At 44.1% G+C, this 25,094-nt stretch overlaps 1 protein-coding gene across 2 annotated transcripts; it reads left to right on the plus strand.

The window, feature by feature from the left end:
• The first annotated feature begins 400 nt into the window (after positions 1 to 400).
• Positions 401 to 22,781, plus strand: LOC147114204 (uncharacterized). Of its 2 annotated transcripts, none has more exons than XM_085995868.1 (5): positions 401 to 1,080; positions 10,359 to 10,468; positions 14,485 to 14,826; positions 18,111 to 18,380; positions 22,072 to 22,549. In XM_085995868.1, exons 2-5 carry the CDS (start codon positions 10,381 to 10,383, stop codon positions 22,473 to 22,475), a joined length of 1,104 nt encoding a protein of 367 aa, XP_085851994.1. In that variant the 5' UTR covers positions 401 to 1,080; positions 10,359 to 10,380; the 3' UTR covers positions 22,476 to 22,549. The 2 variants fall into 2 exon arrangements, with proteins under 2 accessions (XP_085851994.1, XP_085851995.1); XM_085995869.1 differs by lacking the exon at positions 401 to 1,080 and having other exon boundaries at positions 10,190 to 10,468; positions 22,072 to 22,425; positions 22,504 to 22,781.
• Positions 22,782 to 25,094: the final 2,313 nt, after the last annotated feature.

Consider the following 25,094-nt stretch of genomic DNA (forward strand, 5'->3'; position numbering starts at 1 on the left):
TGAAAACTCCCGCCACTGGGTTATAAGCCCTCGTTGATCGTAAATTACTCTCTGCCTCCCTTGGATAGGTCTGTTCCACTCCAAACCTTCCCTGATTGGAGTTCCATCCACATGACACATTCCTGTTCCTGTGAGATGTATGTTCTCCCCTTCTTGTCCAGGTGGCCTTTCAAACAAAGAACACATTCTGACCACCATTTTGTGTCTTCACAAACAAAGAACACATGCTGATTTCTTACATTTTAAATCCGTCCATTATCATCTTACAATTCGTTCGCAATTTCGATCTCCACACAGTAGCAGTGGTTTTATTACACTTTTCATAATCTTACACTATCCACCACCTGTAAGTGACCCGATTTTAAAAAGCTATAAATAACTTTAAAAATCTGAACAGAACCGTTTACTAGTTGCATTAGTGTACAGTAGTCAGCAATCAGTTCCTTAGTAAATTAAAAAAATATATATTCAAAACCGTTTAAAACATGCCTATTAGTGTCCCTGCACCTAAAAATCTAGCATAATTTTAAGAGGCTCCTTGAAGGCCCACAAACAGTCACAATTACCGGAAACTCCCCACGGTGATTAATTCAATCTGAGGGTTTGGCCAAGCCTCTAGTGCGATTTTTTTAAAACTGTAGTGGAGCTGAAACCACAGAATTTTGACCCTGGCACTTCATGGTATAACACTCCTTTCATTATAAAACAAAAGATTCTTTGATTAATCATGAGCTCTGCCACTTGAGATCCTCAAGTAACATTTACAATAACAGATCACAAGATGGACCCCTTTGCTACCCATACCGAAATGATTTTGAACATGATAGCTCCCATTTTGAGTTACCCTGTTTCCTATTTTGAGCCAATTTTCTATCTCAGCTCAAACGCGCTCAACACCAATGGTGTCTGAACCCTGAGCTGAAAGGGAAGAGGAAGCTCACCTGCCCTGTGATTTCACAAGAGACAACGCCATTTACTTTGTGCAGAGCAACGACTGAGAACCTCGGTGTGTTGTGTGTCGCTGTGCTGGGAGCTGTGCTGCTCAGTCTCTGGACGTCTTCACTGGTCTCTTCCCACAAGGTAGGCAATTTTACTGCAATCATTCTTTTTAAAGGATTGATCCAATTGTGGTTTAAATAATTGATCACATTTTTCAAAGATGTTGCACCCTTCAGATTAAGCAAGGGCAACATATACTTCTTTATATGGTTTCATCTCCTTTTTCATAAAATTACACTAAGGGGGTATCTTACAACTTAATGACTGCCGTCTGCTATTTTACATATTTTAAGCTTTCCTGCTTGTTGTCTGGTCGATATAAAATTTTTGTCTTAACTGGATTTGATTTTTCTGGTTTCCCAAGTGATGCTCTGATTCTGTTTGAGGTTTTCATTGTCCTTCAAAGTTCTGCTTGTGATTCAGTTCTTTGATTAATCAGTGATGCCCAATTTAGTTGAAAACTTCTCCCAGAGAAATAGGAAGTAAAAGAGTGAAAAACTAAAATGAGAGAGAAGAGACAAACCATTACGGGCAAACTTGATTGGTAGCCCTTAGTGTGGGCTTGACGACTGCCCCTACTTTTGGTTCAGCTCCTCCAGTGAATATGATACAGGGAAAAGCAGAAGCTCTAATTGACCTAAGGATCTGCCTGAAACCTGGTACCTTCTAATTGAGCTCAGAAAGCACAGCAATTACACCTTGCAGTCTGAAATCGTCACATTGAGTTATCACAGTTTCCCTTGATCGGCACAGTAATACAGTGTGTGTGAGATAGTACAATGCTCCTGCCCTTATAAACCAGCCTCTGACCTGCTGTGAGCAGCACCATATCAGATACACTACCTTTAAAGAATTCTGTTTGGAAATCTATAAACAGAAGGCTCCCTGTCTATTTACGGTCATTTGGGTCTTTAAAATGTCTGACCATAATGAAATTTTCATGAGCTTGTGCAACTGGTCCTGATTCAGGTCATGTGAGTAACTCAAAGCAGTAGACAGTTATTTTAGTGTCAACATTTGTTTCTTACCCAAAATCTAAAACAGATGTTCTGGTCATATATTTCATTACTATTTGTGGAACTTGCTGTGCGCAAATTGACTGTCGCATTTACTGCATTAAAAATGTACTTTATTGATTGTAAAGAGTTTTGGGATGTCCTGAGGTTGTGAAAGGCACTATAATTACATGCTACAGGTATCGTTGAAGCAGAGACAATTGCATCTTTAAGGGAAAATTGGATAAATATTTGAGGCAGGGTAAGATTTAGGGCTATGAGAGAGAGTGGGGCAGTGGGATTAGTTTTGGATTGTTCTAGCAAAGTGCTGGCACAGACACAACGGGACAACTTCTTCTGTGACGTAATCTTCAATGTCTCTATAGAAAGGAGGGATGGCATTGAAGGTTATATTGAGCAATTATCTTTGTATCCATCAGAAAGATCCTAAACCTGGAGGTAGTCATTTACTTGTTAAAGTTCTGCCTGAAAATGTACACATGTATGTGTGTGCATATAGAGAGAAAAAACATGTATTTCTAGATTGCGCTTGACATCGAGGCAGCATTTCACCATGCGTGGCCCCAAGGAGCCCGAGTAAAACTGAAGTCAATGGGGATCAGGGGCAATACTCTCCAGTGTTGGAGTCAAACCTGGCACAAAGGAAGAAGATTGTGGTCATTGGAGGCCAATCATCCCAAGCTGAGGCCATCACTGCCCATATTTTGGTAGCTCAGGAAGGTATTTTGTGCCCTAAAAATGGGGGCTGCACGTTGGAATTTTTTGGATTTTCAGTCCCAACCTCAAGATAGACTGCTGCCACCTCTAGGCTGCTGATTTGAATCATACGCAATCTCAATACAAGGAATTTCTTTGCTTAATACAGAGTGCACCAACCTGAGGGAAGATTATCTAACAGCTCACAACAACAACAACAACTTGTATTTATATAGCGCCTTTAACGTAGTAAAATGTCCCAAGGCGCTGCACAGGAGTATTTTAAGACAAAAAATTTGACACCGAGCCACATAAGGGTAAATTAGGGCAGAAGTTAGGTTTTACAGAGTGTCTTAAACGAGGAAAGAGAGGTAGCGAGGTGGCGAGGTTTAGCCAGGGAATTCCAGAGCTTAGGGCCTGGGAAAGAGAAGGCACGGCCACCAAAGGTTGAGCAATTATAATCAGGGATGCTCAAGAGGGCAGAATTAGAGGAGCACAGATATCTCAGGGGGTTGTGGGGCTGAAGGGGGTTACAGAGATAGGGAGGGGTGAGGCCATGGAGGGATTTGAAAACAAGGATGAGTTGTCACACAACTGACAAGCAAAATCTATTGGTGCACAGGTGTGATGGAACTAAGCTGACTCTGATTGGGCTCAGTGTTAGTGATGAACAAACCAAGACTTTCCTTTTGGTAACTACTTCCTTTAACCCTAATCTTGACCAGTCGCTTATATTATTTTATATCAGGTTATTAATTTTTTTAAATTTATTAATTTACAGGATGTGGGCATCACTGGCAAGGCCAGCATTTATTGTCCATCCCTAAATGCCTTGTGAAGGTGGTGTCCTGTAATATCCTTTCACTGAGATGCAAAACGGCCTTGTAAAGATTTTTAAACAATGCACAACAAAGACTTTTAAAAATAGATTATTCTCGAGATATTGGCATCGCTGGTAATGCTGGCATTTTTTGGCCATCATCAATTACCTTTGAGAAGGTGTTGCTGGGCCTTCTTCTTGAACCTCTGCAGTCCATGTGGTGAAGGCACTCCCACAATTCTTTCAGGTTGCTTGTTGGCCATTATTGCAAGGAGGTTGGAGTACAAGAGTGAGGAAGTCTCGCTACAATTGTACAGGGCCTTGGTGAGGCCACACCTGGAGCACTGGGCCCTTATCTAAGGTAGGATGTACTTGTCTTAGAGGCAGTGCAACAAAGGTTCACTGGATTGATTCCTGGGATGAGAGGGTTGTCCTATGAGGAGAGATTGAGTAGATTGGTCCTATACTCTCTGGAGTTCAGAAGAATGAGAGGTGATTTCATTAAACCATGTAAGATTTCTGAGAGGTTGTTTCCCCCGGCTGGAGAGTCTAGAACTAGGGGGCATAGTCTCAGGATAAGGGGTCAGCTTTAAAGGACAGATGAGGAGCAATTTCTTCACTCAGAGTGTTGTGAATCTTTGGAATTCTCAACCCAAAGGGCTGTGGATGCTGATTATATGCAAGGTTGAGATAGATAGATTTTTGCACTCTAGGGGAATCAAGCGATATGGGGATTGGGTGTTAAAGTGCAGTTGAGGTCAAAGATCAGCCATGATCTTATTGAATGGCAGAACAGACTCAAGTGGCCGTATGGTCTATTCCTGCTCCTAATTCCTGCTCCTAATTCTTAAGCTCTTAAGGAGGTAGGGAGTTCCAGGATTTTCACACAGCGAAAATGAAGGAACGGCAATATATGTCCAGATAGGATGGTGTGTGACTTGGAGGGGAACTTGAAGGTGATGGTGTTCCCATGCACCTGCTGTCCTTGTCCTTCTAGATGGTGGTGGTCGCAGGTTTTGCAGGTTCTGCCGAAAATGGCTGGCGAGTTGTGCAGTGCGTCCTGTAGACAGGACACTCTGCAGCCATGGTGCGCAAGTGGTGGAAGGTGGGAATGTTTATGGTAGTGGATATGTTGACAATCAAGCGGAATGCTTGTCCTGGATAGTGTCGAGCTTCTTTGTGCATTGAGTGGTGCTGGAGTTTTGCTAAGTGGGAAAAAAATCATTTAAGTGTATTTTGTGAATTTTAGTGTGTTAAGAAGTCAATTATTTGAAGTAAGTTTAATTTTTTAAGGGTTTTTTAAACTCTTGGGCAGTTTAAACCGGAAGTAGAATCTGGGTATAAAAGGGGAGGGGCTAGTGCAGTGCACGGAGTGCTTTGTGCATTGAGTGGTGCTGGAGTTTTGCTAAGTGGGAGAGTTCGGGCAAGTGGGAGGTGAGGGTGTGTTTTTTGCTCTGTTTTGGTCCCCACTCCCAAGCTTGGACAGCACTGCGGAGGTGGAACAACGAGATGAGTCAACCAAACAGGCCCCACAGACAGTATTCAAGGAGGAGGTTGGTGATCAGCTGGTTGGTTGGTTTTCTTCCTTCTCTTCTCTTTTATACCTTTAAGTTGGTAAGTCCTTTGAATAGTGGTGTGACATTATCATCTATATCCGGGCAGGGTCTTCATAACTAATAATAAGAAATTTAATTAATTATATAGAATGGAGCAGGTGATGTGTTACTGTTGCGAGATGTGGGAGCCGGTGGTCCCCATTGAGGCTCACGGTGATTACATCTGCGACAAGTGTTTGCTGCTAGAGGAACTCAAGTTCCATGTTATGGAGCTTGAGACCGAGCTTCAGACACTGCGACACATCAGGGAGGGGGAGAAGTTCCTGGACTCAATGTTTCAGGAGATGGTCACATCTATGAAGTTAATTACTGCAGATGTAGTCCGTGGTCAGGGACAGGACGGTGTGACTACGAGTGAGGAAGGTACAGGGATCCAGGATGTAGCGTTGAAGGAGACGCAGCCCTTGTTCTTGTCCAGCAGGATCGAGGTTCTTACTCCCTGTGAGGGCGGGAGCGGGGACTGCAGGGAGGATGAGCAACCTGGCCACAGCACCGTGGTACAGGGGGCCATTCAAGTGGAGGGAGTAAAAAGAAATGTTGTAGTGGTAGGGGATAGTATCGTTAGGGGGATAGATAGGGTTCTCTGCAGTCAAGAGCGGGAGTCCTGAAGGCTGTGTTGCCTGCCCGGTGCCAGGGTTAAGGACATCTCTTCTGGGCTGGAAAGAAACTTGGAGTGGGAGGGGGAGGGTCCAGCTGTCGTGGTCCATGTTGGTACAAACGACGTAGATAGGACAAGGAAGACGGTTCTGTTAAAGGAGTATGAGCAGCTAGGGGTCAAATTAAAAAACAGAACCTCAAGGGTAATAATCTCTGGATTATTACCTGAGCCACGAGTGAATTTGGCTAGGATAAATAAAATTAAAGAGTTAAATGCGTGGCTCAAAGACTGGTGTGGGAGAAATGGGTTTTGCTTCTTGGGACACTGGCACCAATACTGGGACAGGAGGGAGCTGTTCCGTTGGGACGGACTCCACTTGGCCAGTGCTGGGACTAGAGTCCTGGCGAATCATATAACTAGGGCTGTAGAGAGGGCTTTAAACTAATTAGTGGGGGGGAGGTTTCTAGAGAGCAAATAATAGAAATGACAACAGAGAAGGTCATAGACTTAGGTAGCAGTGGGGGAATTAAAAAACAGAATGTGTCAGGAAGGGACAGAAGGTATGGAGTAAAAAGTAAAGTACTAAAAAGGGAAAAAACAGGAACTAAGTGTTACAAAACATATTTGAAAGTTCTTTATCTGAATGCACGTAGCATTCGTAACAAAATGAATGAGTTAACGGCACAAATAACGACATATGGGTATGATCTTGTGGCCATTACAGAAACATGGCTGCAGGGTGACCATGACTGGGAATTAAACATAGCAGGTTATTTAACAATCAGGAAGGACAGGCAGGAAGGGAGAGGCGGTGGGGTGGCTATGTTAATAAAGGAAGGAATCACTATAATACAGAGAAATGATATTGGGTCAAAGGAGCAGGATAGTGAAACAGTTTGGGTGGAGATAAGGAATAATAAGGGGAAAAAAACACTAGTGGGCGTAGTCTATAGGCCTCCGAACAGTTGCAACTCTGTTGGACGGAGTATTAATCAGGAAATAGCTGAGGCTTGTAATAAGGGAACAGCTATAATTATGGGGGATTTTAATTATCATATTAACTGGACAAATCAAATTGGGCAGAGCAACCTTGAGGATGAGTTCATTGAGTGTATTAGGGATGGGTTTCTTGAGCAGTATGTAACTGAACCGACCAGGGGGCAAGCAACCTTAGATTTGGTCCTGTGTAATGAGACAGGATTAATTAAAAATGTCCTAGTAAAGGATCCCCTTGGAATGAGTGACCATAACATGGTTGAGTTCCATATTCAATGAGAGGGTGAGAAGGTTGGATCTCAAACAAGCGTGCTGAGCTTGAATAAAGGAGACTATGAAGGTATGAGAGCGGAATTGATTAGAGTGGACTGGGAAAATAGATTAAAGGGTAAGACGGTACATGATCAGTGATGTACTTTTAAGGAGTTATTTTACAACTTCCAAAAAATATATATTCCACTGAGGAAAAAAGGGTGCAAAAGAAAAGATAGCCATCCGTGGCTAAGTAAAGTAATTAAGGATAGTATCCGACTAAAAACAAGGGCATATAAGGTAGCCAAATCTAGTGGGAGGATGGAAGATTGGGAAGTCTTTAAAAGACAGCAAAAAATAACAAAAGATTGATTAAGGGAAGATAGATTATGAAAGTAAATTAGCAAAAAATATAAAAGCAGACAGTAAAAAGAAAAAGGGTGGCTAAAGTAAATGTTGGTCCCTTAGAGGATGAGACCGGGAAATTAATGGTGGGAAACATGGAGATGGCAAAAACACTGAACAATTCTTTTGTATCAGTCTTTACAGTAGAGGACACTAAGAATATCCCAACACTGGACAAACAGGGGGCTCTAGGGGGGGAGGAACTAAATACGATTAAAATCACTAAGGAAGTGCTACTTGGTAAAATAATGGGACTCAAGGCGGATAAATCCCCTGGACCTAATGGCTTGCATCTTAGGGTCTTGAGGGAAGTAGCGGTAGGGATTGTGGATGCATTGGTAATAATTAATAATTTTCCAAAACTCACTGGACTCAGCAAAGGTCCTGGCAGATTGGAAAACTGCTAATGTAACACCCTTATTTAAAAAGGGTAGTAGGCAGAAGGCTGGAAACTATAGACCTGTTAGCCTAACATCTGTGGTTGGTAAAATGTTAGAGTCCATTATTAAGGAGACAGTAACGGGACATTTGGATAAACATAATTTAATAGGACAAACTCAGCATGGTTTCATGAAGGGGAAGTCATGTTTGACAAATTTGCTGGAGTTTTTTGAGGAAGTAACATACAGGGTGGATAAAGGGGAACCAGTGGACGTAGTGTATTTAGACTTCCAAAAGGCATTTGACAAGGTGCCACACAAAAGATTATTGCTCAAGATAAAAAATCACGGGATTGGGGGTAATATTCTGGCGTGGGTGGAGGATTGGCTCTCTAACAGAAAGCAGAGAGTTGGGATAAATGGTTCATTCTCAGATTGGCAACCAGTAACTAGTGGTGTTCCGCAGGGGTCAGTGCTGGGTCCCCAACTCTTTACAATCTATATTAACGATTTGGAGGAGGGGACCGAGTGTAACATATCAAAGTTTGCAGATGATACAAAGATGGGACGGAAAGTAGTGAGTGAGGAGGACATAAAAAACCTGCAAAGGGACATAGACAGGCTAAGTAAGTGGGCAGAGATTTGGCAGATGGAATACAATACTGGAAAGTGTGAGGTTATGCACTTTGGCAGGAAAAATCATAGAGCAAGTTATTATCTTAATGGCAAGAAACTGGAAAGTACTGTAGTACAAAGGGATCTGGGGGTCCTGGTGCACGAAACTCAAAAAGTTAGTATGCAGGTGCAGCAAGTGATCAAGAAGGCCAATGGAATGTTGGCTTTTATTGCTAGGGGGATGGAATATAAAAACAGGGAGGTATTGCTGCAGTTGTACAAGTTATTGGTGAGACCGCACCTGGAATACTGCATACAGTTTTGGTGTCCATACTTAAGAAAAGACATACTTGCTCTCGAGTCAGTACAAAGAAGGTTCACTCGGTTAATCCCGGGGATGAGGGGGTGGTCATATGAGGAGATGTTGAGTAGATTGGGACTCTACTCATTGGAGTTCAGAAGAATGAGAGGCGATCTTATTGAAACATATAAGATTGTGAAGGGGCTTGATCGGGTGGATGCGGTGAGGATGTTCCCAATGATGGGTGAAACTAGAACTAGGGGGCATAATCTTAAAATAAGGGGCTGCTCTTTCAAAACTGAGATGAGGAGAAACTTCTTCACTCAGAGGGTCGTAGGTTTGTGGAATTTGCTGCCCCAGAAAGCTGTGGAAGCTACATCATTAAATAAATTTAAAACAGAAATAGATAGTTTCCGAGAAGTAAAGGGAATTAAGGGTTACGGGGAGCGGGCAGGAAATTGGACATGAGTCTAGGTTCGGAATGGTCATGGCCCTGTGGGTAGTGGAGTGGGCCCAGGGGCCGTGTAGCCTGGTTCTGCTCCTACTGTGTTCTAATTCTGTGTTAGATTTCAGGAGATGGTTTTATTCCTGTTCATGGCTGGGGTGGAGATCGCCTTTACAGAAGGTAAGTACTGTAGAAAATATAGGGACAGAGTGATCTCCTGGAAGAATTTTGATCGCCAAGATGGGTCGGAGAGGAATTTCCCAGATTTTTTTCTCCCAAATTGGCCATTGGGTCTTTATCTGGTTTTTCGCCTCTCCCGGGAGATCACATGGGTTCGGGTGGATGCAGAGTGATAGAAGATTTGAGGTTAGGATCAGATCAGCCATGATCTTATTGAATGGTGGAACAGGCTCGAGGGGCCGATTGGCCTACTCCTGCTCCTATTTCTTATGTTTATGTTCTTATGTTCTTGCAGTGGAGAGTATTCCATCACATTCCTGACTTGTGCCTTGTAGGTGGTGGAGAGGTTTTGGGGAGTCACTTGATACAGCAAACCCAGTATCTGACCTGCGCTAGTAGCCACGGCATTTATATTGCTGATACAGTTGAGTTTCTGGACAATGGCGACCCCATGGAAACTGCTTTTGTTGGATTTGCCAATAATAATGTAATTAAAAGCATGTTATTATACAGACATTATCAATAAATGGAGCAGCAGTGAATAAGAAAATGCTAATTGCTGTTAATTCATATCCTCAGTTACATAAAATTCTTAGGTTATCCGATCAGTTTTATTTTAAATATGTGGAAGTGAAAATTACATTGTAAAAATCTTTGCAAGTGCACATTTTGTCCATTCTTCCTATAATAGGTTTCATTTCACATTTTAGTTCTATTTCAGTGACTTTATTTTCAGTTGGAAAGTCTATGTGGCTGGTGGATAAGAGGTGGATTTTGCACGGTCCACCATTTATTAGGATGAGTAACTTTTATTACACTTCTCACAGGAAGAGGTGGAGAAGAAGTTTATGAAGAAATTTACGGAAGAAGTTTAGTTCCAAGTCAGAATGGGGAAATAATTTGGAAAGCTCTTTTACCTCATTTCTTTCTCATCACAGTCTGAAGTGTTTAACATATTCAGGAAATGTGCCTCGGTTTTCCTTCTGGTGGTTTTCTGGTGCTATATATATATCTATATATCTATGTATATTTCTTACAGGCAAAGATACGGAATCTGTGAAATGAGGCTACGATTTTTCTGCAACAAAATGCCAGCTGGTTTGATGTTCAGTTTCTTTGTATTTCTACTTCCATCTGTTTTCACACAAAGTAAGTGCCTTATTTCCAACAATCACAGTCATATTGTTTTACTTTATCATAGTGTTTAATGAATTCACCCAACTAGTATTCAGCAAGCAAGTAAGGTTTTTATTTTCATGTCCCTGCTCCTTTAAACAGGAGGTAGAGTTTCAGATTTGGGCACAATCGCCGATTGCGTCACAAATTGCGCTCAAATTTGCGCCCGTTTTGAAATTTTTTTTTTCGAATATCCGCTCAATCTCATTTGCATATCAGCGAAAGCAAACTCTACCCTGAAGCAGTGCAATTGGGCAATGTTTTAAAACGTATTTTTTTTAAAGTTGCTTTGAAAAATATTCCTTGATATTGTTAAAAGTGATAACTTGGTGCAGTTTGCTTAATACAGCTGGAAATGGGTTTATGAAAAAATAAGCATTTTAAATCAGTGTCAATCCACCACCTGTGAGTAAGTGATTTTAAATTATTGAAAATTAATTCAAAAATATATACAAATCTATATGTTAGATGTGAGTTCTTTCGTAAATTATATAACATAATCATTCAAAAACATTGCATGTGTCCATCTGCACAAAAGTTCCAGCTTATTTTTTTGGAGCTTCCTCGAAGGCCTGCAAATGAGCGCAATTAGTGGAAACTCCCAATGGAGATTAATTCATCCTGGGGGCGTGGCCAGTTTTGTGGGCGGGGCCAGCTTCCAGCGTGATGGTTTTAAAGGTAACGCAAAAGATGGCGGAAGCTCTAGATCTGCTTAAAATTCCGTGATCTATTGCACCGTTTACGTCGATATCGGGGAAATCGTGCCCAAAAAACAGCGTGATCGAGCGGAAACGCCAGGCCGCTGTGTAAGTTCACTTTTCAGAGACCAACAGTGGAACAACTTAATAAAATGAAAAATGTTAGCAGATTTCTCATTGCTCTTCAATGCCTTTTCCCGATCTATCTATTAATCTCTCTATCTGTCTGTACATCTACTCTTACATGTAGCAAACGTCCATCAGAGCATTTTCTGTATTCTATGATATGTTATATTTGATCAATCAACAGCTTAACAGATTGCATGTGGTATAGAATGGGTCAAAAGTAACAACAATATTAAAATGTTAATAAATGTTAACATTAGGAATTATTGAGAATCATTTTTTGTGTTCGAGGCTGTGCAACATATAAAAGTTACAGTTGGGTAAAACATCATTTGAAAAGGTTTGAAGGTTTGTCGCTGATCCTCACTTCGGGTCACTTCTTGGTGTTTAAACATCACAGTGAATACAGTGTGCACAGAGCCATTGTGGTTTTGGTAATTGTGATGTGAGCTGGTATTTAATCAAGACTTACAGACACATGGGATTTACTGCGTTCGATCACTTCCCTTATGACAATGTAGATAAAATAATGGTTACAATGGGGATTAGTTTACTGTTACCCTTGAAATGAAGGAAGATTATGATTCAAAGGTGGAAATGTAGCCCAGGGAATGGTAACGATGAACTATTGACTGAACGACGTGACCACTGTCACCAGAGGCCACCTGGAAGTATCCAAATGCATTAACGTTAAATGTCACCGTCACAGCCACAGTTGTCACCTTTCACAGATAAGGCAAAGCACCTGCTGGAAAGAGGCTGCAAGTCAGGTTCCAAGAGCTGGTTTATCTCTGTCACGGTGTCTTATCAGACAAGGGGGGAGGATGCAGGAACTGCCTGATCGCTGTCCACCTCAGGAAACCCCGTTACAGGACAAATGGGGTGGAGACCCGACGTAACCGTAACCTGCACCAATTTCTCTCCCCAAGCTCCTGTCCACCCTGATAATACCCTCTGTAGAGCAGGAGTTGCAAGGAGATTTGGAACCTTTATTTTCTCTAACAAGAAATTTAGCTATGACTTCTCTTTTTCTTTTGATTACTTTTTGTAATAATAATGTATGTTACATAGAATTACAAAGTAACTTACAGCACAGAAACATCTCCCTCATGTACTTATCTATGGTCAGAAAGCTCTAGTAATAGATACACAGAATATCTACCGAAAGTGTTCTGTTTTTCCCTGTAACAGTGCCTGCAGTGAAGGTGACATGATACAGTGCGTTCTCCTCATGTATTAGTGCTTCATTGTCACCTCCTCTGGATTGAACTCCTTAATGAAGGAGCTTTGCCAGCTTCTTGAGATTTTAATGGGAGAGGATTTCACTCCCCCTTCTTGCCCAATTTTGATAGATTGTGGTCGGCAGGGGCAGAAAGTGGGGATGGGGATCCGGCGGGCTGCTCCCTGCAGATTGTCATCACTTCACTGAATATATGGACCCAAATATGGAGAGATTTATTCAAATTACGTGGAGAGGCCAAGTGTTATCAGATGTTACATTCACCATCATTACTGCCATAACAATGCTGGAACACAAGGGGCAGCAGCATGTTCCCGGCATCTAGCGTTGTGTTGGCTTGTGGGAGGGGATTTCAATTTCAAACATCTATCTGAAGCAAAGTAATTGATCATGATCAAAGCAATTTGATCCCACCCTCTCCCAGGTGGGTCCCTCGGATCAAAGCACGAATCCTGCTGGGAGCCCACAATAATTATATAAATGATGCTGATCTCAGGAAATTCCCCAGGGATCACGGTTTGGGAAGACAGGCAGGCACGGAGGGCTTGATTTTGTCAATGGGGAGCTTTTGGAGGCGGGACTCCCACTTTTTGTCTTGTAGTCCCGCCTCCATTGACTTGTGGCCAACCCACGCTATATTCCCAATGGGCTCAGCAGGCCAATTAAGGGACACCTGGTTAATGGTGACATCAGCAATTAACATTTCATCTGTCAAGAGCTTTTGACAGATGAAAAATCAGCGTTTACAACACTGACAATCTGTCGTCAAACTTGAGTCCTTCTACTCAGACTCAGTTAGAGATCTCTCCAGACCAGAAAGCAGAGGCTGCAGCTTTTGACAGTTCAGCGGCCATTCTGCTTTCTGTGCCGGTGAGATGAGGGGCTCCTGAGACCTGAAGGAAGGAAGCCTGCAGGAGGAAGTAAAGTTAAGTAAAACTTATTAAAACACTTTACACTTAGCTCACACACTTACCTCTGCACACATACACCCATCACTCACCTGCACAACGGACATCTCGACCCCTCCAATCCCTGCAGACCGACGGTCCGCCTCGCTAACTTGGCGTGGTTCAGAGCCGTCGGACAGCCCGCACTTCAGGGCTAAAAATAGGGATTAAGCTAAAAACTGCCTGTTCACTATCTGTTAACAGGCTGTTAATTGGCACTAATCCCCTTCCCGCCTCGGGGAGGCGGCTCCTAGCACAGGTCGGGTACCCGCCTCCTGGGATATTGGCACGGGGGCGTGTTGGGGGCGGGATTGGTTCCTGCCCCCCGATTCTGCAATTTTCCCACCACTCCCGCCTCCAAACCCGCCTCGCCGGGGCTTGGAAAATAGAGCCCGGAGTCTGTCACACTGACCTACAGGCAGATAATGGCCAAGTGGAAAATCCTGCCTCCCTTTGTTATTGGTAATCCTGTGGGTAGCCTGGTCACTGGTGGTCCAGGAGAACCAACAATGTACTGGACATTGCACAAGAGGAGGGGAGATCACTTGTAGAGATCGCTGACCTGATTCTTGAGCCTGAAGTGATATGACTGCACCAGTACTGTATTCAGTTTTAGGAGAATACTGATTATTGTGATGGTATTTCAGGTTTCTTAACAATATGGGAGTAACGATTCCCCTTCCACACACCCAGTAAATGCTGAAAATACCTATTGTGGAATTGGACACTGCAGGCCCACGAGGTCAGAGTGCAGTGGCAGAAATTCACCCTCTAATGTCCCAGAGTATCAGTGGATTAGGCCAGATTATTCCAGACAGTCAGCTCTTCACCGGGGTGTGTATGTTTCATTGCTGAATCCATTGTATATAAAAAATATGACTGTAAATAAATGAAGTCCAATATTAATCGTTACAAATATAGAATTAAGGAGTTGCGATTTAAATATTAAGATATTTACATTGTTCCTCTTTCCTACAGGAAACCCAAATCATATTTATTTTTTGGATGAGGGAGATGACATTCCATTAAAAGGACTGGACAATCTTGGGGATGGCCCTGTTGTGCGGGAATGGAAACCACATTCAGGGCAAGAAATCCAGCGACTGGTTACTTTTCACAAAAGGAGTTCGGGCTGGTGGGGCGCACAATGGAACGATCACTTTAGAAACAGCGACTTATACCAGAAGATAGAATGTGATCCTGGTACCATTAATCTGAGAATTAAAAAACCCACAATTAATTTTGCGGGATCGTTCATCTTGACTCAAACACAGCTGAGTAATAAAATCCTGAAACAGTACGAAATATTTGGGGTCAAAGGTGAGTGGGACAAAGTGTAGAAAAGGTTCAATAAAATGATTCTCGGTGAATAATTTCACGTGCAATGATGAGAGATTGCCAGGATCACGTGAGGTTTATATCACCCAGTGCAGAGAGCATCTCTCATTAAAACAACCAGGGGAAAGATTTTGTTCATTGTATCTCCTGAAATGGTCAACATGAGTAAAAACGTCGACAATTTTACCAGAAATAGCAAACCGAGGAATCTACCCCACAGAGGGTATTATGGTCTGTACAATGGCACACTCTCTGTCAGATGTACTGAATTCTGTTACCAAACCAATAGATCCCTTGTAGTAATGGGCCTCAGCGTGATGGGCCAGGAATACGATTGGCCAGAATCACTGCTCCTGATTGCTGTCCAGTGAGCCTGTTAGATGTGTCACTTGGTTGAGGTCCCAGAGGATGTCAAGTGTCCCTGGAACTCGTACTATGACAAGGAGTTAACGCCTTCAGGAAAGCAAGGAGAACATGGCAGAGAAAACTGTGGGTGGCCGTGTTTTCCAGGCCTCGGGGAACCCGCCAGCTAAAGGGTGATGAGGACTGCTGGATCCAGGGTTTCTGCTTCGCCAGCCGCCCATGATCGGACACCCCACCCCAACCATTCCGTTCTCCCCCCAACCTCACGCTGGGGCCTCCGACAATTCTCCATGAGATCTCTGATCTCTGATCTCGTCTCCTGCCTTCTGACCTCCCCACTCCAGCTTTCCGACCTTTCTCAGATCCCTAATTCCCCCTCCAACCTTCCGACTTCCCGACTGCAGCTTTCCAAACCTCCTCCGATCTCCGATACTCCCTCTGGCCTTCTGACCTCCCAACTCTGGCCTTCCACCTCCCCCTTCCAGCCTTCCGAACTCTCTCTGAATTCCAATTCCCCCTCCAGCCTTCCAACTTCCCCCCCTGCAGCTTTCCAACCCTCCTCCAATCTCGGATACTCCCTCTGGCCTTCCGACCTCCCAACTCTGGCCATATGATCTCTCCCCTCCGGCCTTCCGACCTCCCCATTCGGACCTCCAATTCCCCACTCTGGCCTTCCCCACTCTGGCCTCACTCCCTCCTCTCTTTGGCCTGGTGCCCCAGGCCTTTACATTCGAGCCTTTCCTTCTGGCTGGCTGCGGGCGGGAAACAGAGATTTTAAATGTTGATCACACCCTGTTGCTAAATTCGGTCCCACCACTCCCTATCTGCTTCCAAAGCCTTTCCATCATCTACAAGGCACAAGTAAGGACTCTGATGGAATACACTCCACTTGCCTGGATGAGTGCAGCTCCAACAACATGCAAGAAGCTCGACACGATCCAGGACAAAGCAGCCCGTTTGATTGGCACCCCATCCACCACCTTAAACATTCACTCTATGTACCACTGGCGTACCGTGACTGCAGTGTGTACCATCTACAAGATGCACTGCAGCAATTCACCAAAGCTTCTTCGGCAACACCTCCCAAACCCATGACCTCTTCCACCTAGAAGGACAAGGGCAGCAGGCGCATGGGAACACCACCACCTCCAAGTTCCCCTCGAAGTCACACACCATCCTGACTTAGAATTATATCACCAATCCTTGATCATCGCTGGCTCAAAATCCTGGAACTCCCTACCTAACAGCACTGTGGGAGTACCTTCACCACATGGACAGCAGCGGTTCGCTGGAGTTTAGAAGAATGAGAGGGGGTCTCATTGAAACTTATAAAATTCTAACAGGACTAGACAGAATAGATGCAGAAAGGATGTTCCCGATGGCGGGGGAGTCCAGAACCAGGGGTTAGAGTCTAAAGATAAGGGGTAAGCCATTTAGGACAGAGATGAGGAGGACTTTCTTCACCCAGAGAGTGGTGAACCTGTGGAATTCTCTACCACAGAAGGCAGTTGAGGCCAATTCATTAAATATATTCAAGAAGGAGTTAGATATATTTCTTAAGGCTAAAGGCATCAAGGGATATGGGAAGAAAGCAGGGACAGAGTACTGAATTTGGATGATCAGCCATGATCTCATTAAATGGCGGAGCAGGCTTGAGGGGCTGAATGGCCTACTCGTGCTCCTATCTTCTATGTTTCTATGTTTCGAGAAGGCAGCTCACCACCACCTTCTCAAGGGCAACTAGGGATGGGCAATAAATGCTGGCCTTGCCAGCGACGCCCAGATCCCATAAGCAAATTAAAAAAAAAAAAAATTCCTGCCATTGTATCTACTCAAAAATATTTAAAATTCTTTAGTATAAATAAATCAAAATCTTTAGTTTCTGCCAACTAAGGATGTTGCTCAACAGCTGCACTTTCTGGTTGATTGATGTGTGTAACATCTAAATGAGGCTGAGGTCACTGTCAAATGTACTTGGTACAAAATATAATTCAATCCTGAAATGTCGTAGTGGCCAAAATATGATGGTGACTGCACTGGGCCTGGACCATTGCTCCTGAGGTTTTGGCCCAAACTGCACCAGAATGGGTTGACTATAATAGAAAGTCAACTCATTTACATTTCTAAGTGGCACTCATGGTATATAGTGCGTGGTACACGGTGAATGTCACATGGGTCGGGCACCAGAGTGTTGGGCGCCAGCAGCTAATGGATGCCACCATTTTTTAGCCTGGCACTGGAAATAAAGTCCCTGTTGAAGATTTGATTCTTACTTGTCATGTTGTAGGTGGGACTGAAACTCAGGGAGGGCATTTTTAGAACAAGCCTCACCTGAAGTGCCATTCCTCATGGACGCTCAATGATTGGAGCCCTGCTCAGGAGCATTTTGGGAGCCCACTAATTTAAATAACGTAATGACATTTGATGTGGATTTGGTGCACAGGCTCCCAGTGTATGTGTTGGGTGGTCTCAGTGAAGTGTGCGAGGCACATTGAGAACATGGTGGGACTGGAGCCTTCTCCATGTCTGATAATATGGGCACTACATTTCCATCACACTCTCCTCTGGTGAGATTCCACCACCTGTCCATTGTGCAGTTGACTTCCCCAAATGCCATGCAAACTATGTATCCTTAACCTGACCCCGGATACTCCATCAGGGTCAGTAATAAAGGCCATCGACCGCACTCTGGCTCACTTACTCCGGCAGAGCAGGACTAAGAATTTTCAGGCCCACTGTGTTATTCTACTGATAAGATGCACTTGTGTGTAATCTGGCCTGACTCTTTAATGCAGCAAGGTACAAGTGCTGATGATGGGCACATCCTACGGTCAGTTAGAACCTAATCGTTGGATTGTACATGTCACTACTTACACTAAATCTTATTGATCTGTTTTACACAGTTGAGTCAAGTCCACAGAGTGCTGTGGTGGGCAGTGACGTTACACTCAGCTGTACCATCTCCAAACTCTCAGATACAGTCAGTCTTCAATGGGAACAGAGAAACTCATCTCAGCAGAACAGGAGGAACACTGATCAGATCCAACTAAATAACACAGTCTATCCGATAGTCAAACATGTTGCAGTAGAGGATAAGGAGTTGTACGCGTGTGAAGTGCAGGAAGATGGATCCATTATTCTCACAGGAAAAGCTGATTTTTCTGTAGCCCACAGTAAGTGCAGTTACCTCACTATAGATGTTAAAGAGTTACTAATATAAAACTGTTACATATAAAGTGGAGTCAGACATGTCAACCATCCGCACTTCATGCTTACAGTCAGCATGTGGGGCCTGGTGCACATATCAGCATTGAACAAAAAACGGGCCTCTCGCCCCTCAATGCCACTTCTAACTGAGTTCTGCTGCTATTTGAAGTGATTCCAGCTGCTGCATACTCTCGGCTTCAAATAAGCATTCAGCTGGGAGCAGGGCTGAGGGAAGAGGGAAGGGCAGGGAATCAATGGCCATGAACGGAGAGGGAAGGATGGAAATGATGGCAATGTAGAGGAGAGATGGTGGGCAGAGGGGAATGACAGAGGCTGGGAGTGGGGCTTTGGGGGAGGAAGAGGGGAAAAGCTGAGAGTGGAACTTTGGAGTAGAAGATAAGAATTTGCATTTGTGTGAAGTGTAGGAAAAAGACTCTGTTATTAAAATAGCATCAAAACTATTGATGTGGATCAGGGTAAGGCCAGAACTACCTTACAGTAGATATTAAATAGTTACTGAAATAACACTGTTACACACAACGTACAGGGAGCACAGAGACAGCATATGCTTTTACTACAGACTGGGACCTTATTTTCTCTTTGAATCATTGGTGTAAATATAACATTGCAGTACAGTGGGCAAATATCAACAACCAGCTCTTGATAGATCTGACAATAAACAGCAAAAGAGTTGAAGGTGGACAGCAACATTCTCACACAGCTCATCAGTTACCAAAACACAGAGACAATTATTTTCTAAATATGATTCACTTTACTCACTGCAAGGGCACAGCATTAAAGTCCAGCCCTGAATAACTACTCAGTGCTCGTCCAATACACACACCTCGGGTACAACACTGACTGACTTTGGTTGAACATCATTGGTATTACAAGAATTGTACCAGCAGTTATGGTGCTCTGTGATTGTTAGCATCTGAGATCAATAGATTGGGAGTGGAGGGAGGGCGGATGGTTTTAATATGGCCTGGTTCTGTACAGGTAACTGAATGGGAACCACTTCACCAGCTGTCGAGAGGCAAGTGGTGGGAGGAACAAGGCTACAACCGATATTTGTTTCTCTTGTCTAGAATTGTCAAAGTAAATGAGGCAGATCAACATCGGAAGGTTGAAAATCTGAATTATAGCATGTAAGTGGTCGCGAAGGATTAAAATAAACAGCGAAAGCTTTCAGCAACATAGCATCTTGAAGAAAGAAAAATAATATACTTCACTGAGGAAGAATGAAGTGGAAGTCAAGCATTAGTGAGAAAGTTAGGGGAGGTGATGGAAAGCTGGATCAAAGCGATAGGTTTTCATTGTGTGTGTGAAGACACAGCAAGAGGTGGAGGGGTTTAGGGAGGGAGGCCCAGAGGTTTGGGTAGAGGGGAGATCAGAGCCATCGGGTGTGGGGGGATTGAGATCGAAGGCCGGAGGGGAGATCGGAAGGGTCGTGAGGAGATCGGAGGCCGCTGTCAGGGAGTGCAGAGAAGGGATGGATGGATTGGAAAAACCAAGGTGGTGGAGGTGAGATGGGAAGGGTTGGATCGTGGGAGATCGTGGCTCGGAGGGTGTGTCCGATCAGAAGGTGGATGGGGTGGGGAGCAGGTAAGCTCGATCCAGCAGGTAATTGGAAAGGCACTTACCTGCTGGATCCAGCATCCTCGCCTCCCTTTAGCTGTTGGGTTTGTTGAGGCCCAGGAAACCCGGCTGGCCAGGTGATTAATCTGAGGCAAGCCGCCGCATTATAATATTTAGATGACCAACTCACCTCCTGGGAGTGGATTGGTCGTCCTGTCCCCCGTCCCACCAGCATTAAAACCGGAAATGGGCGGCTTGGGGTTGTTTTTTATTTCTAACATGTTAACATCCCACCCGATCCAAACCCACCCATTTTAGGGGTTTAAAATTACCCCCTTTGACTTTGTGCAATAGTACAACAACTTTGTGAGATGTAAAACGTGCTGCCAATTCGCGATCGATCGTTTTACACTATCGCACAAAGCCAAATTACCCCCATGTTTCTGGAAGACAGCATCATGATCGCTCCCTGGACAATAAGGAAAGGAATTCCAACATTCCAATTTTTTTCAGCTGCCAAGTTGTATTAGCAACAATTAAAACAACTCTGGGTTAGTCTTGCTGAGTTATTTGAAGGAAAGAAAGAAAGAGAGGAAGAAAGAAAAAAGAAATATGCAGAAAATGCACCGGTGTAAAGTCTGTGCAAAATGTTAAATACAGAAGGAGACAGATGTTCACAGTGAAGGAACCTGCTAGTTGCCACCAACTCAAACAACCGCGTCTCTCAGGATAGGGTGTAGGACATTTAGGACTGAGATGAGGAGAAATTTATTCACCTGCGGAATTCTCTACCACAGAAGGCTGTGGAGGCCAAGCCACTGAATATATTTAAGAAGGAGATAGATGGATTTCTAGCTACAAAAGGCATCAAGGGGGATGGGGAGAGAGCAGGAATATGGTATTGAGATAGAGGATCAGCCATGATCATATTGAATGGTGGAGCAGGCTCGAAGGGCTGAATGGCCGACTCCTGCTCCTATTTTTCTATGTTTCTATGTCCTTGCTTTAAGGATTATGTTAAAGTGAGACAGGCCCATGGAGCAGATGTGTGCCCATTTCACATGGGCGAGGCGAGCACCGGAGGCAGAATTTTGCCCAAATTCTTGAAATTCTGCACGTGATCTTCTTTGAACATTGATTCCAGGTAAATGAGGATTGCACTCGCCTGAAGAAAATCATATTTTAACCATTGCAAAATTGCTCTGTGCAAAATTTAGTTCTATGCAGCCTGCAGCCACCACCAGCAGAACTCCACGGGGGCGGGTAAGGAGGCGGGACTGCCGGGAAAATGGCAGAATCTGGGGGCGAGTGTAAAGTGTTTTAATAAGTTTTACTTACCTTTACTTCTTCCAGCAGGCTTCATCCCTCCAGGTCTTGGGAGTCCTTCATCTCACCGGCACAGAAAGCAGAATGGCCGCTGAACTTTCAAAAGCTGCAGCCTTCTGCTCTCTGCTCAGGAGAGATCAAGTGAGCCTGAGTGGAAGGGCTCAACTTAGAGGACAGATTGTCAGTGTTTGACAGCTTCACAGAGCCGTCAAACGCTGACATTTCATCTGTCAAAAGCTCCTGACAGATGAAACGTCACTCGCTGACGTCACCAGTAACCAGCTTTCCCTTAATTGGCCCGCTAAGCCCGCTGGGCGGCTTAACAAGGATAATCAAGGGAAAATAGCGTGGGTTGGCCACAAATCGATGGAGGCGGGACTAAATCCCGACAAGTGGGAGTCCCGCCTCCAAAAGCTCCCCATTGAGAAAACACAGCCACATGTTGCTGGCCGAGCCTCAGAATATTGGGCCTGTGATCTCATGGAGTTGCCCAGGCCACAAAAATCTCATCATACTAAAAATCAAAAAGGTTTAAATTTTATAAATTTCTGTTGTCTTTTGGAATTTCAAGTCACCCAAGTTGTACAATTTTTAAACAGATCATAACATTGACAAAAACGCGATGAAATGAAGTTATGATGATCAAAATGCAAAATAGTTTAATACAATTGTGGCCAATATTTATTCTGGTGTTTCTCTGTACCTCAGCAACTGGAAAATTCTACCACCCTGTTCTCTGTCTCTCTATTGCAGATTTATATGAGAAGAGTTACACACTTTATCGATCAGGCACAGATCACAGTGAACTCTCCCTGATTTGCTATGGTTATTATGATAATTATCGTCACTCTTACACTCATGCTGCATGGACCTGGAGTTCACATCATCTTCAAAATCAGGAGCAAGAAATAGCATCTGCTTCGAAATCTCAGCTCATCAATGTAAACATGACCTACTTTGGGTGTCGACTGGTGCCCACAGAGACAAAGTTTAATGGCACAAAGTTCAGTGTGAGGATTGTCCCTGTGCTGTTTGAAGATGCAGGAGTTTACACATGTTCTCTGGGACCAAATAAATTTGTGACCATTAAACTAATCACAGTTAAAGGTAGGAGACAGAATGCTGTCGTTGTTTTCAGTGATCAAGTTATTGTTTAAAATCTAAATGATTTTCTTATTTACACAGTCACAGCTGAACCATCTGATGCAGTGACTGAGGGAGACACCGTTACCCTGACCTGCTCTATCTCTGATGTCACTGAATCAATGAGACTTGTTTGGATCAGTAGTGATGGCAAAACTGTTGAAGAAAAAACATGGAATGGATCGAATGGGGAAGCGAAATCATTGAGACTGATTATTCAGAAAGCTGACAGAGACAGAGGGAACTGCATATGTGCTTTGTTTTATCAAAACAGGCCCCGAGTTTTAGTCCCGTACTATCTGGAGCCCAGTGGTAAGTGACTCAGGGTTTGCTCTTTATACTTATAATCTGGATAGAAAATTCTTATCACTTATTGTTCCTGTTGCCAGAAGTAGCCCGTCTTTTATATCCTGTGTGTGAGGCTCTATACTGGGGCAGAATCTCAGAAAATCTACCCTGAGATAACTCAGCACAGCCTGGGATCGAGCTTGGAACTCTCCTGGTCTCCATGAGCTCGATTTTACCAGCCCTGAGGAGACGGGTTTGGAGGCGTGTCAGCTGGTAAAATCAGGAAAATTGGCTTCACCCAACCCGCCTCCATCCCGCCCCCACGCGATTTTACTGAGTGTCTGTTCAGCTGCTCCCAAACTGATCCGACTCCAACTGGTGGGAGTTAAGGCAGTTAAGAGCCTATTAACTGGCTTGATAATCCTATTTTGAAAGAGGTTTCCCATTTTAATGCCTCTGGCTCCTGTTTCCCATCTTGTCAGAAACAGTCCTGCTGCAAGGAGACGAGTTGGTGGAGGACATGATCTGTAGTCATTAATTGGTGCAGAACTTTAAAATTGCTCCTGTAACATGGCTTCCATTCAAATGCAACAACTTTGTTGTTGGAGGTTTGGGATAAGATTTTGCAAATCTACTGACCTTGTGACTGGTCGAGCTGACACACATCTGCAGTTTGAACTGATTAGAATAGTTTCAGGCCACTTTGAGTGTGTGCTTTCAAGCTTCTTGCCTTAACTGAAATCTATAACAATGGGATGGGAACCATTTATATCCTCTCATCCTGGTCGTCAGAATCGGAGGAAGAGCAGCGCGGCTTAGTGCTGCCGGATGAACAAGTAGCTCAGCACACTGCCTCCTTGGAGGAAGGTGAAGAGGAGGAGGAGGAGGATGGGGAGTGGTCCCTTGAAGGTTCGGATGTGGCCAATCCAGCAGCAGACGACCACATTGCTGGCCCTCAGGCAAGGGTTGCACTCATCCATGTCAGATTTGTGTAATCTTATGCTTCAACCACAGGTGGCTGGCACATGGAGATGAATATAAGTCCGACAATCTCAAAACCCCAGGCATCATCTGTCCAATAAATGATGGTTTGTGCTCAGTGTCACCACCAACATTCTACATGGAAATCACCCTGAGCCCTCACTCTTGAACTTCCATTTCCCACAACACAGAGGCCGCACTTTAGGTGATCTTAGCAGATCATTAAACCTTTTCCACACTGAACCCATGTGCGTCTGCACACAGACCTCGAGCTCACCTCCTCAGCAATTTGCAGCCAAGCTGCCTTGGTTTGCTGAGGAGACCTCCTCCTTCCGTTTCCAAGGAAGAGGAGCTCCTGACATCCTCTAACTCCATCAACAAGAGCATGGAGAGAGCTGTCATTGAACTGGGTGCAGCCTTAGTTATTGGGGCTGCCGTTCCTGCAGCAGCCAGCACATTTAAGAGCAAAAAGCATGAATATCACTAAGCCAATGATTGGAACAAATCTGGTATCTTTTTCATTTCATAACCAGATAATAAATTGAAATATCTAACAATCATAAAAATCTTTGTGGAATAATATGACCAGCAATTTCATTCATTAAATTTTGTTCAGAACAGATGCTGTCAACTCCCCTTTCTATATGTTACATCACCAAACCATCACATTGACATTTTTCCCAAAGGGGACAGGGCCCCTTTAAATTTTCATCCAAACAACACGTCATCAGACGGGGGAAACTGACAGCCTCCAAGCAATTGCCTGGAGGGACCCGCATGTCGGCCGGAACGAGGCCAATCAACGTAAAACCTTAAGTTCTGGGAGGCAGCAGCCAGGAGCGGGTCGGAAAGACTCCGAGCAGCGGACCCGCACTCAAGCCACCACCATTAGTAATATCACGGCCTATGTCTCAACTGCACTCATGGTAAACTCACTGAGACAGGGCAACATATATTTTTGACTGCAAAATTAAACAGAAGTTGTTTCCATGGGTGTTCTGACCCCAAATCAATCAGAATGCTGAGCCTCAGGATATTTACTCAGAGATAAATACTGTGGCTACGAGAACAGGTCAGACGCTGGGTATTCTGTGGTGAGTGACTCACCTTCTGACTCCACAAAGCCTTTCCACCATCTACAAGGCACAAGTAAGGAGTGTGATGGAATACTCTCCACTTGCCTGGATGAGTGCAGCTCCAACAGCATTCAAGAATTTTGACACCATCCAGGTCAAAGCAGTCCACTTGATCAGCACCCATCCAGCAGCAGCAGCGGCGGCAGTGCGGACCTGGGAGGAGCGGCGAGGCGGCGGCGGTATAAAGTGAGCCCGAGCCGCAGGTAGGCCCCACAGCAGCAGCAGCAA

The sequence above is a fragment of the Somniosus microcephalus genome, chromosome 8, assembly GCF_052327205.1.
Source record: "Somniosus microcephalus isolate GS21.2 chromosome 8, FLI_Smic_1.0, whole genome shotgun sequence".
Lineage (NCBI taxonomy): Eukaryota > Metazoa > Chordata > Chondrichthyes > Squaliformes > Somniosidae > Somniosus > Somniosus microcephalus.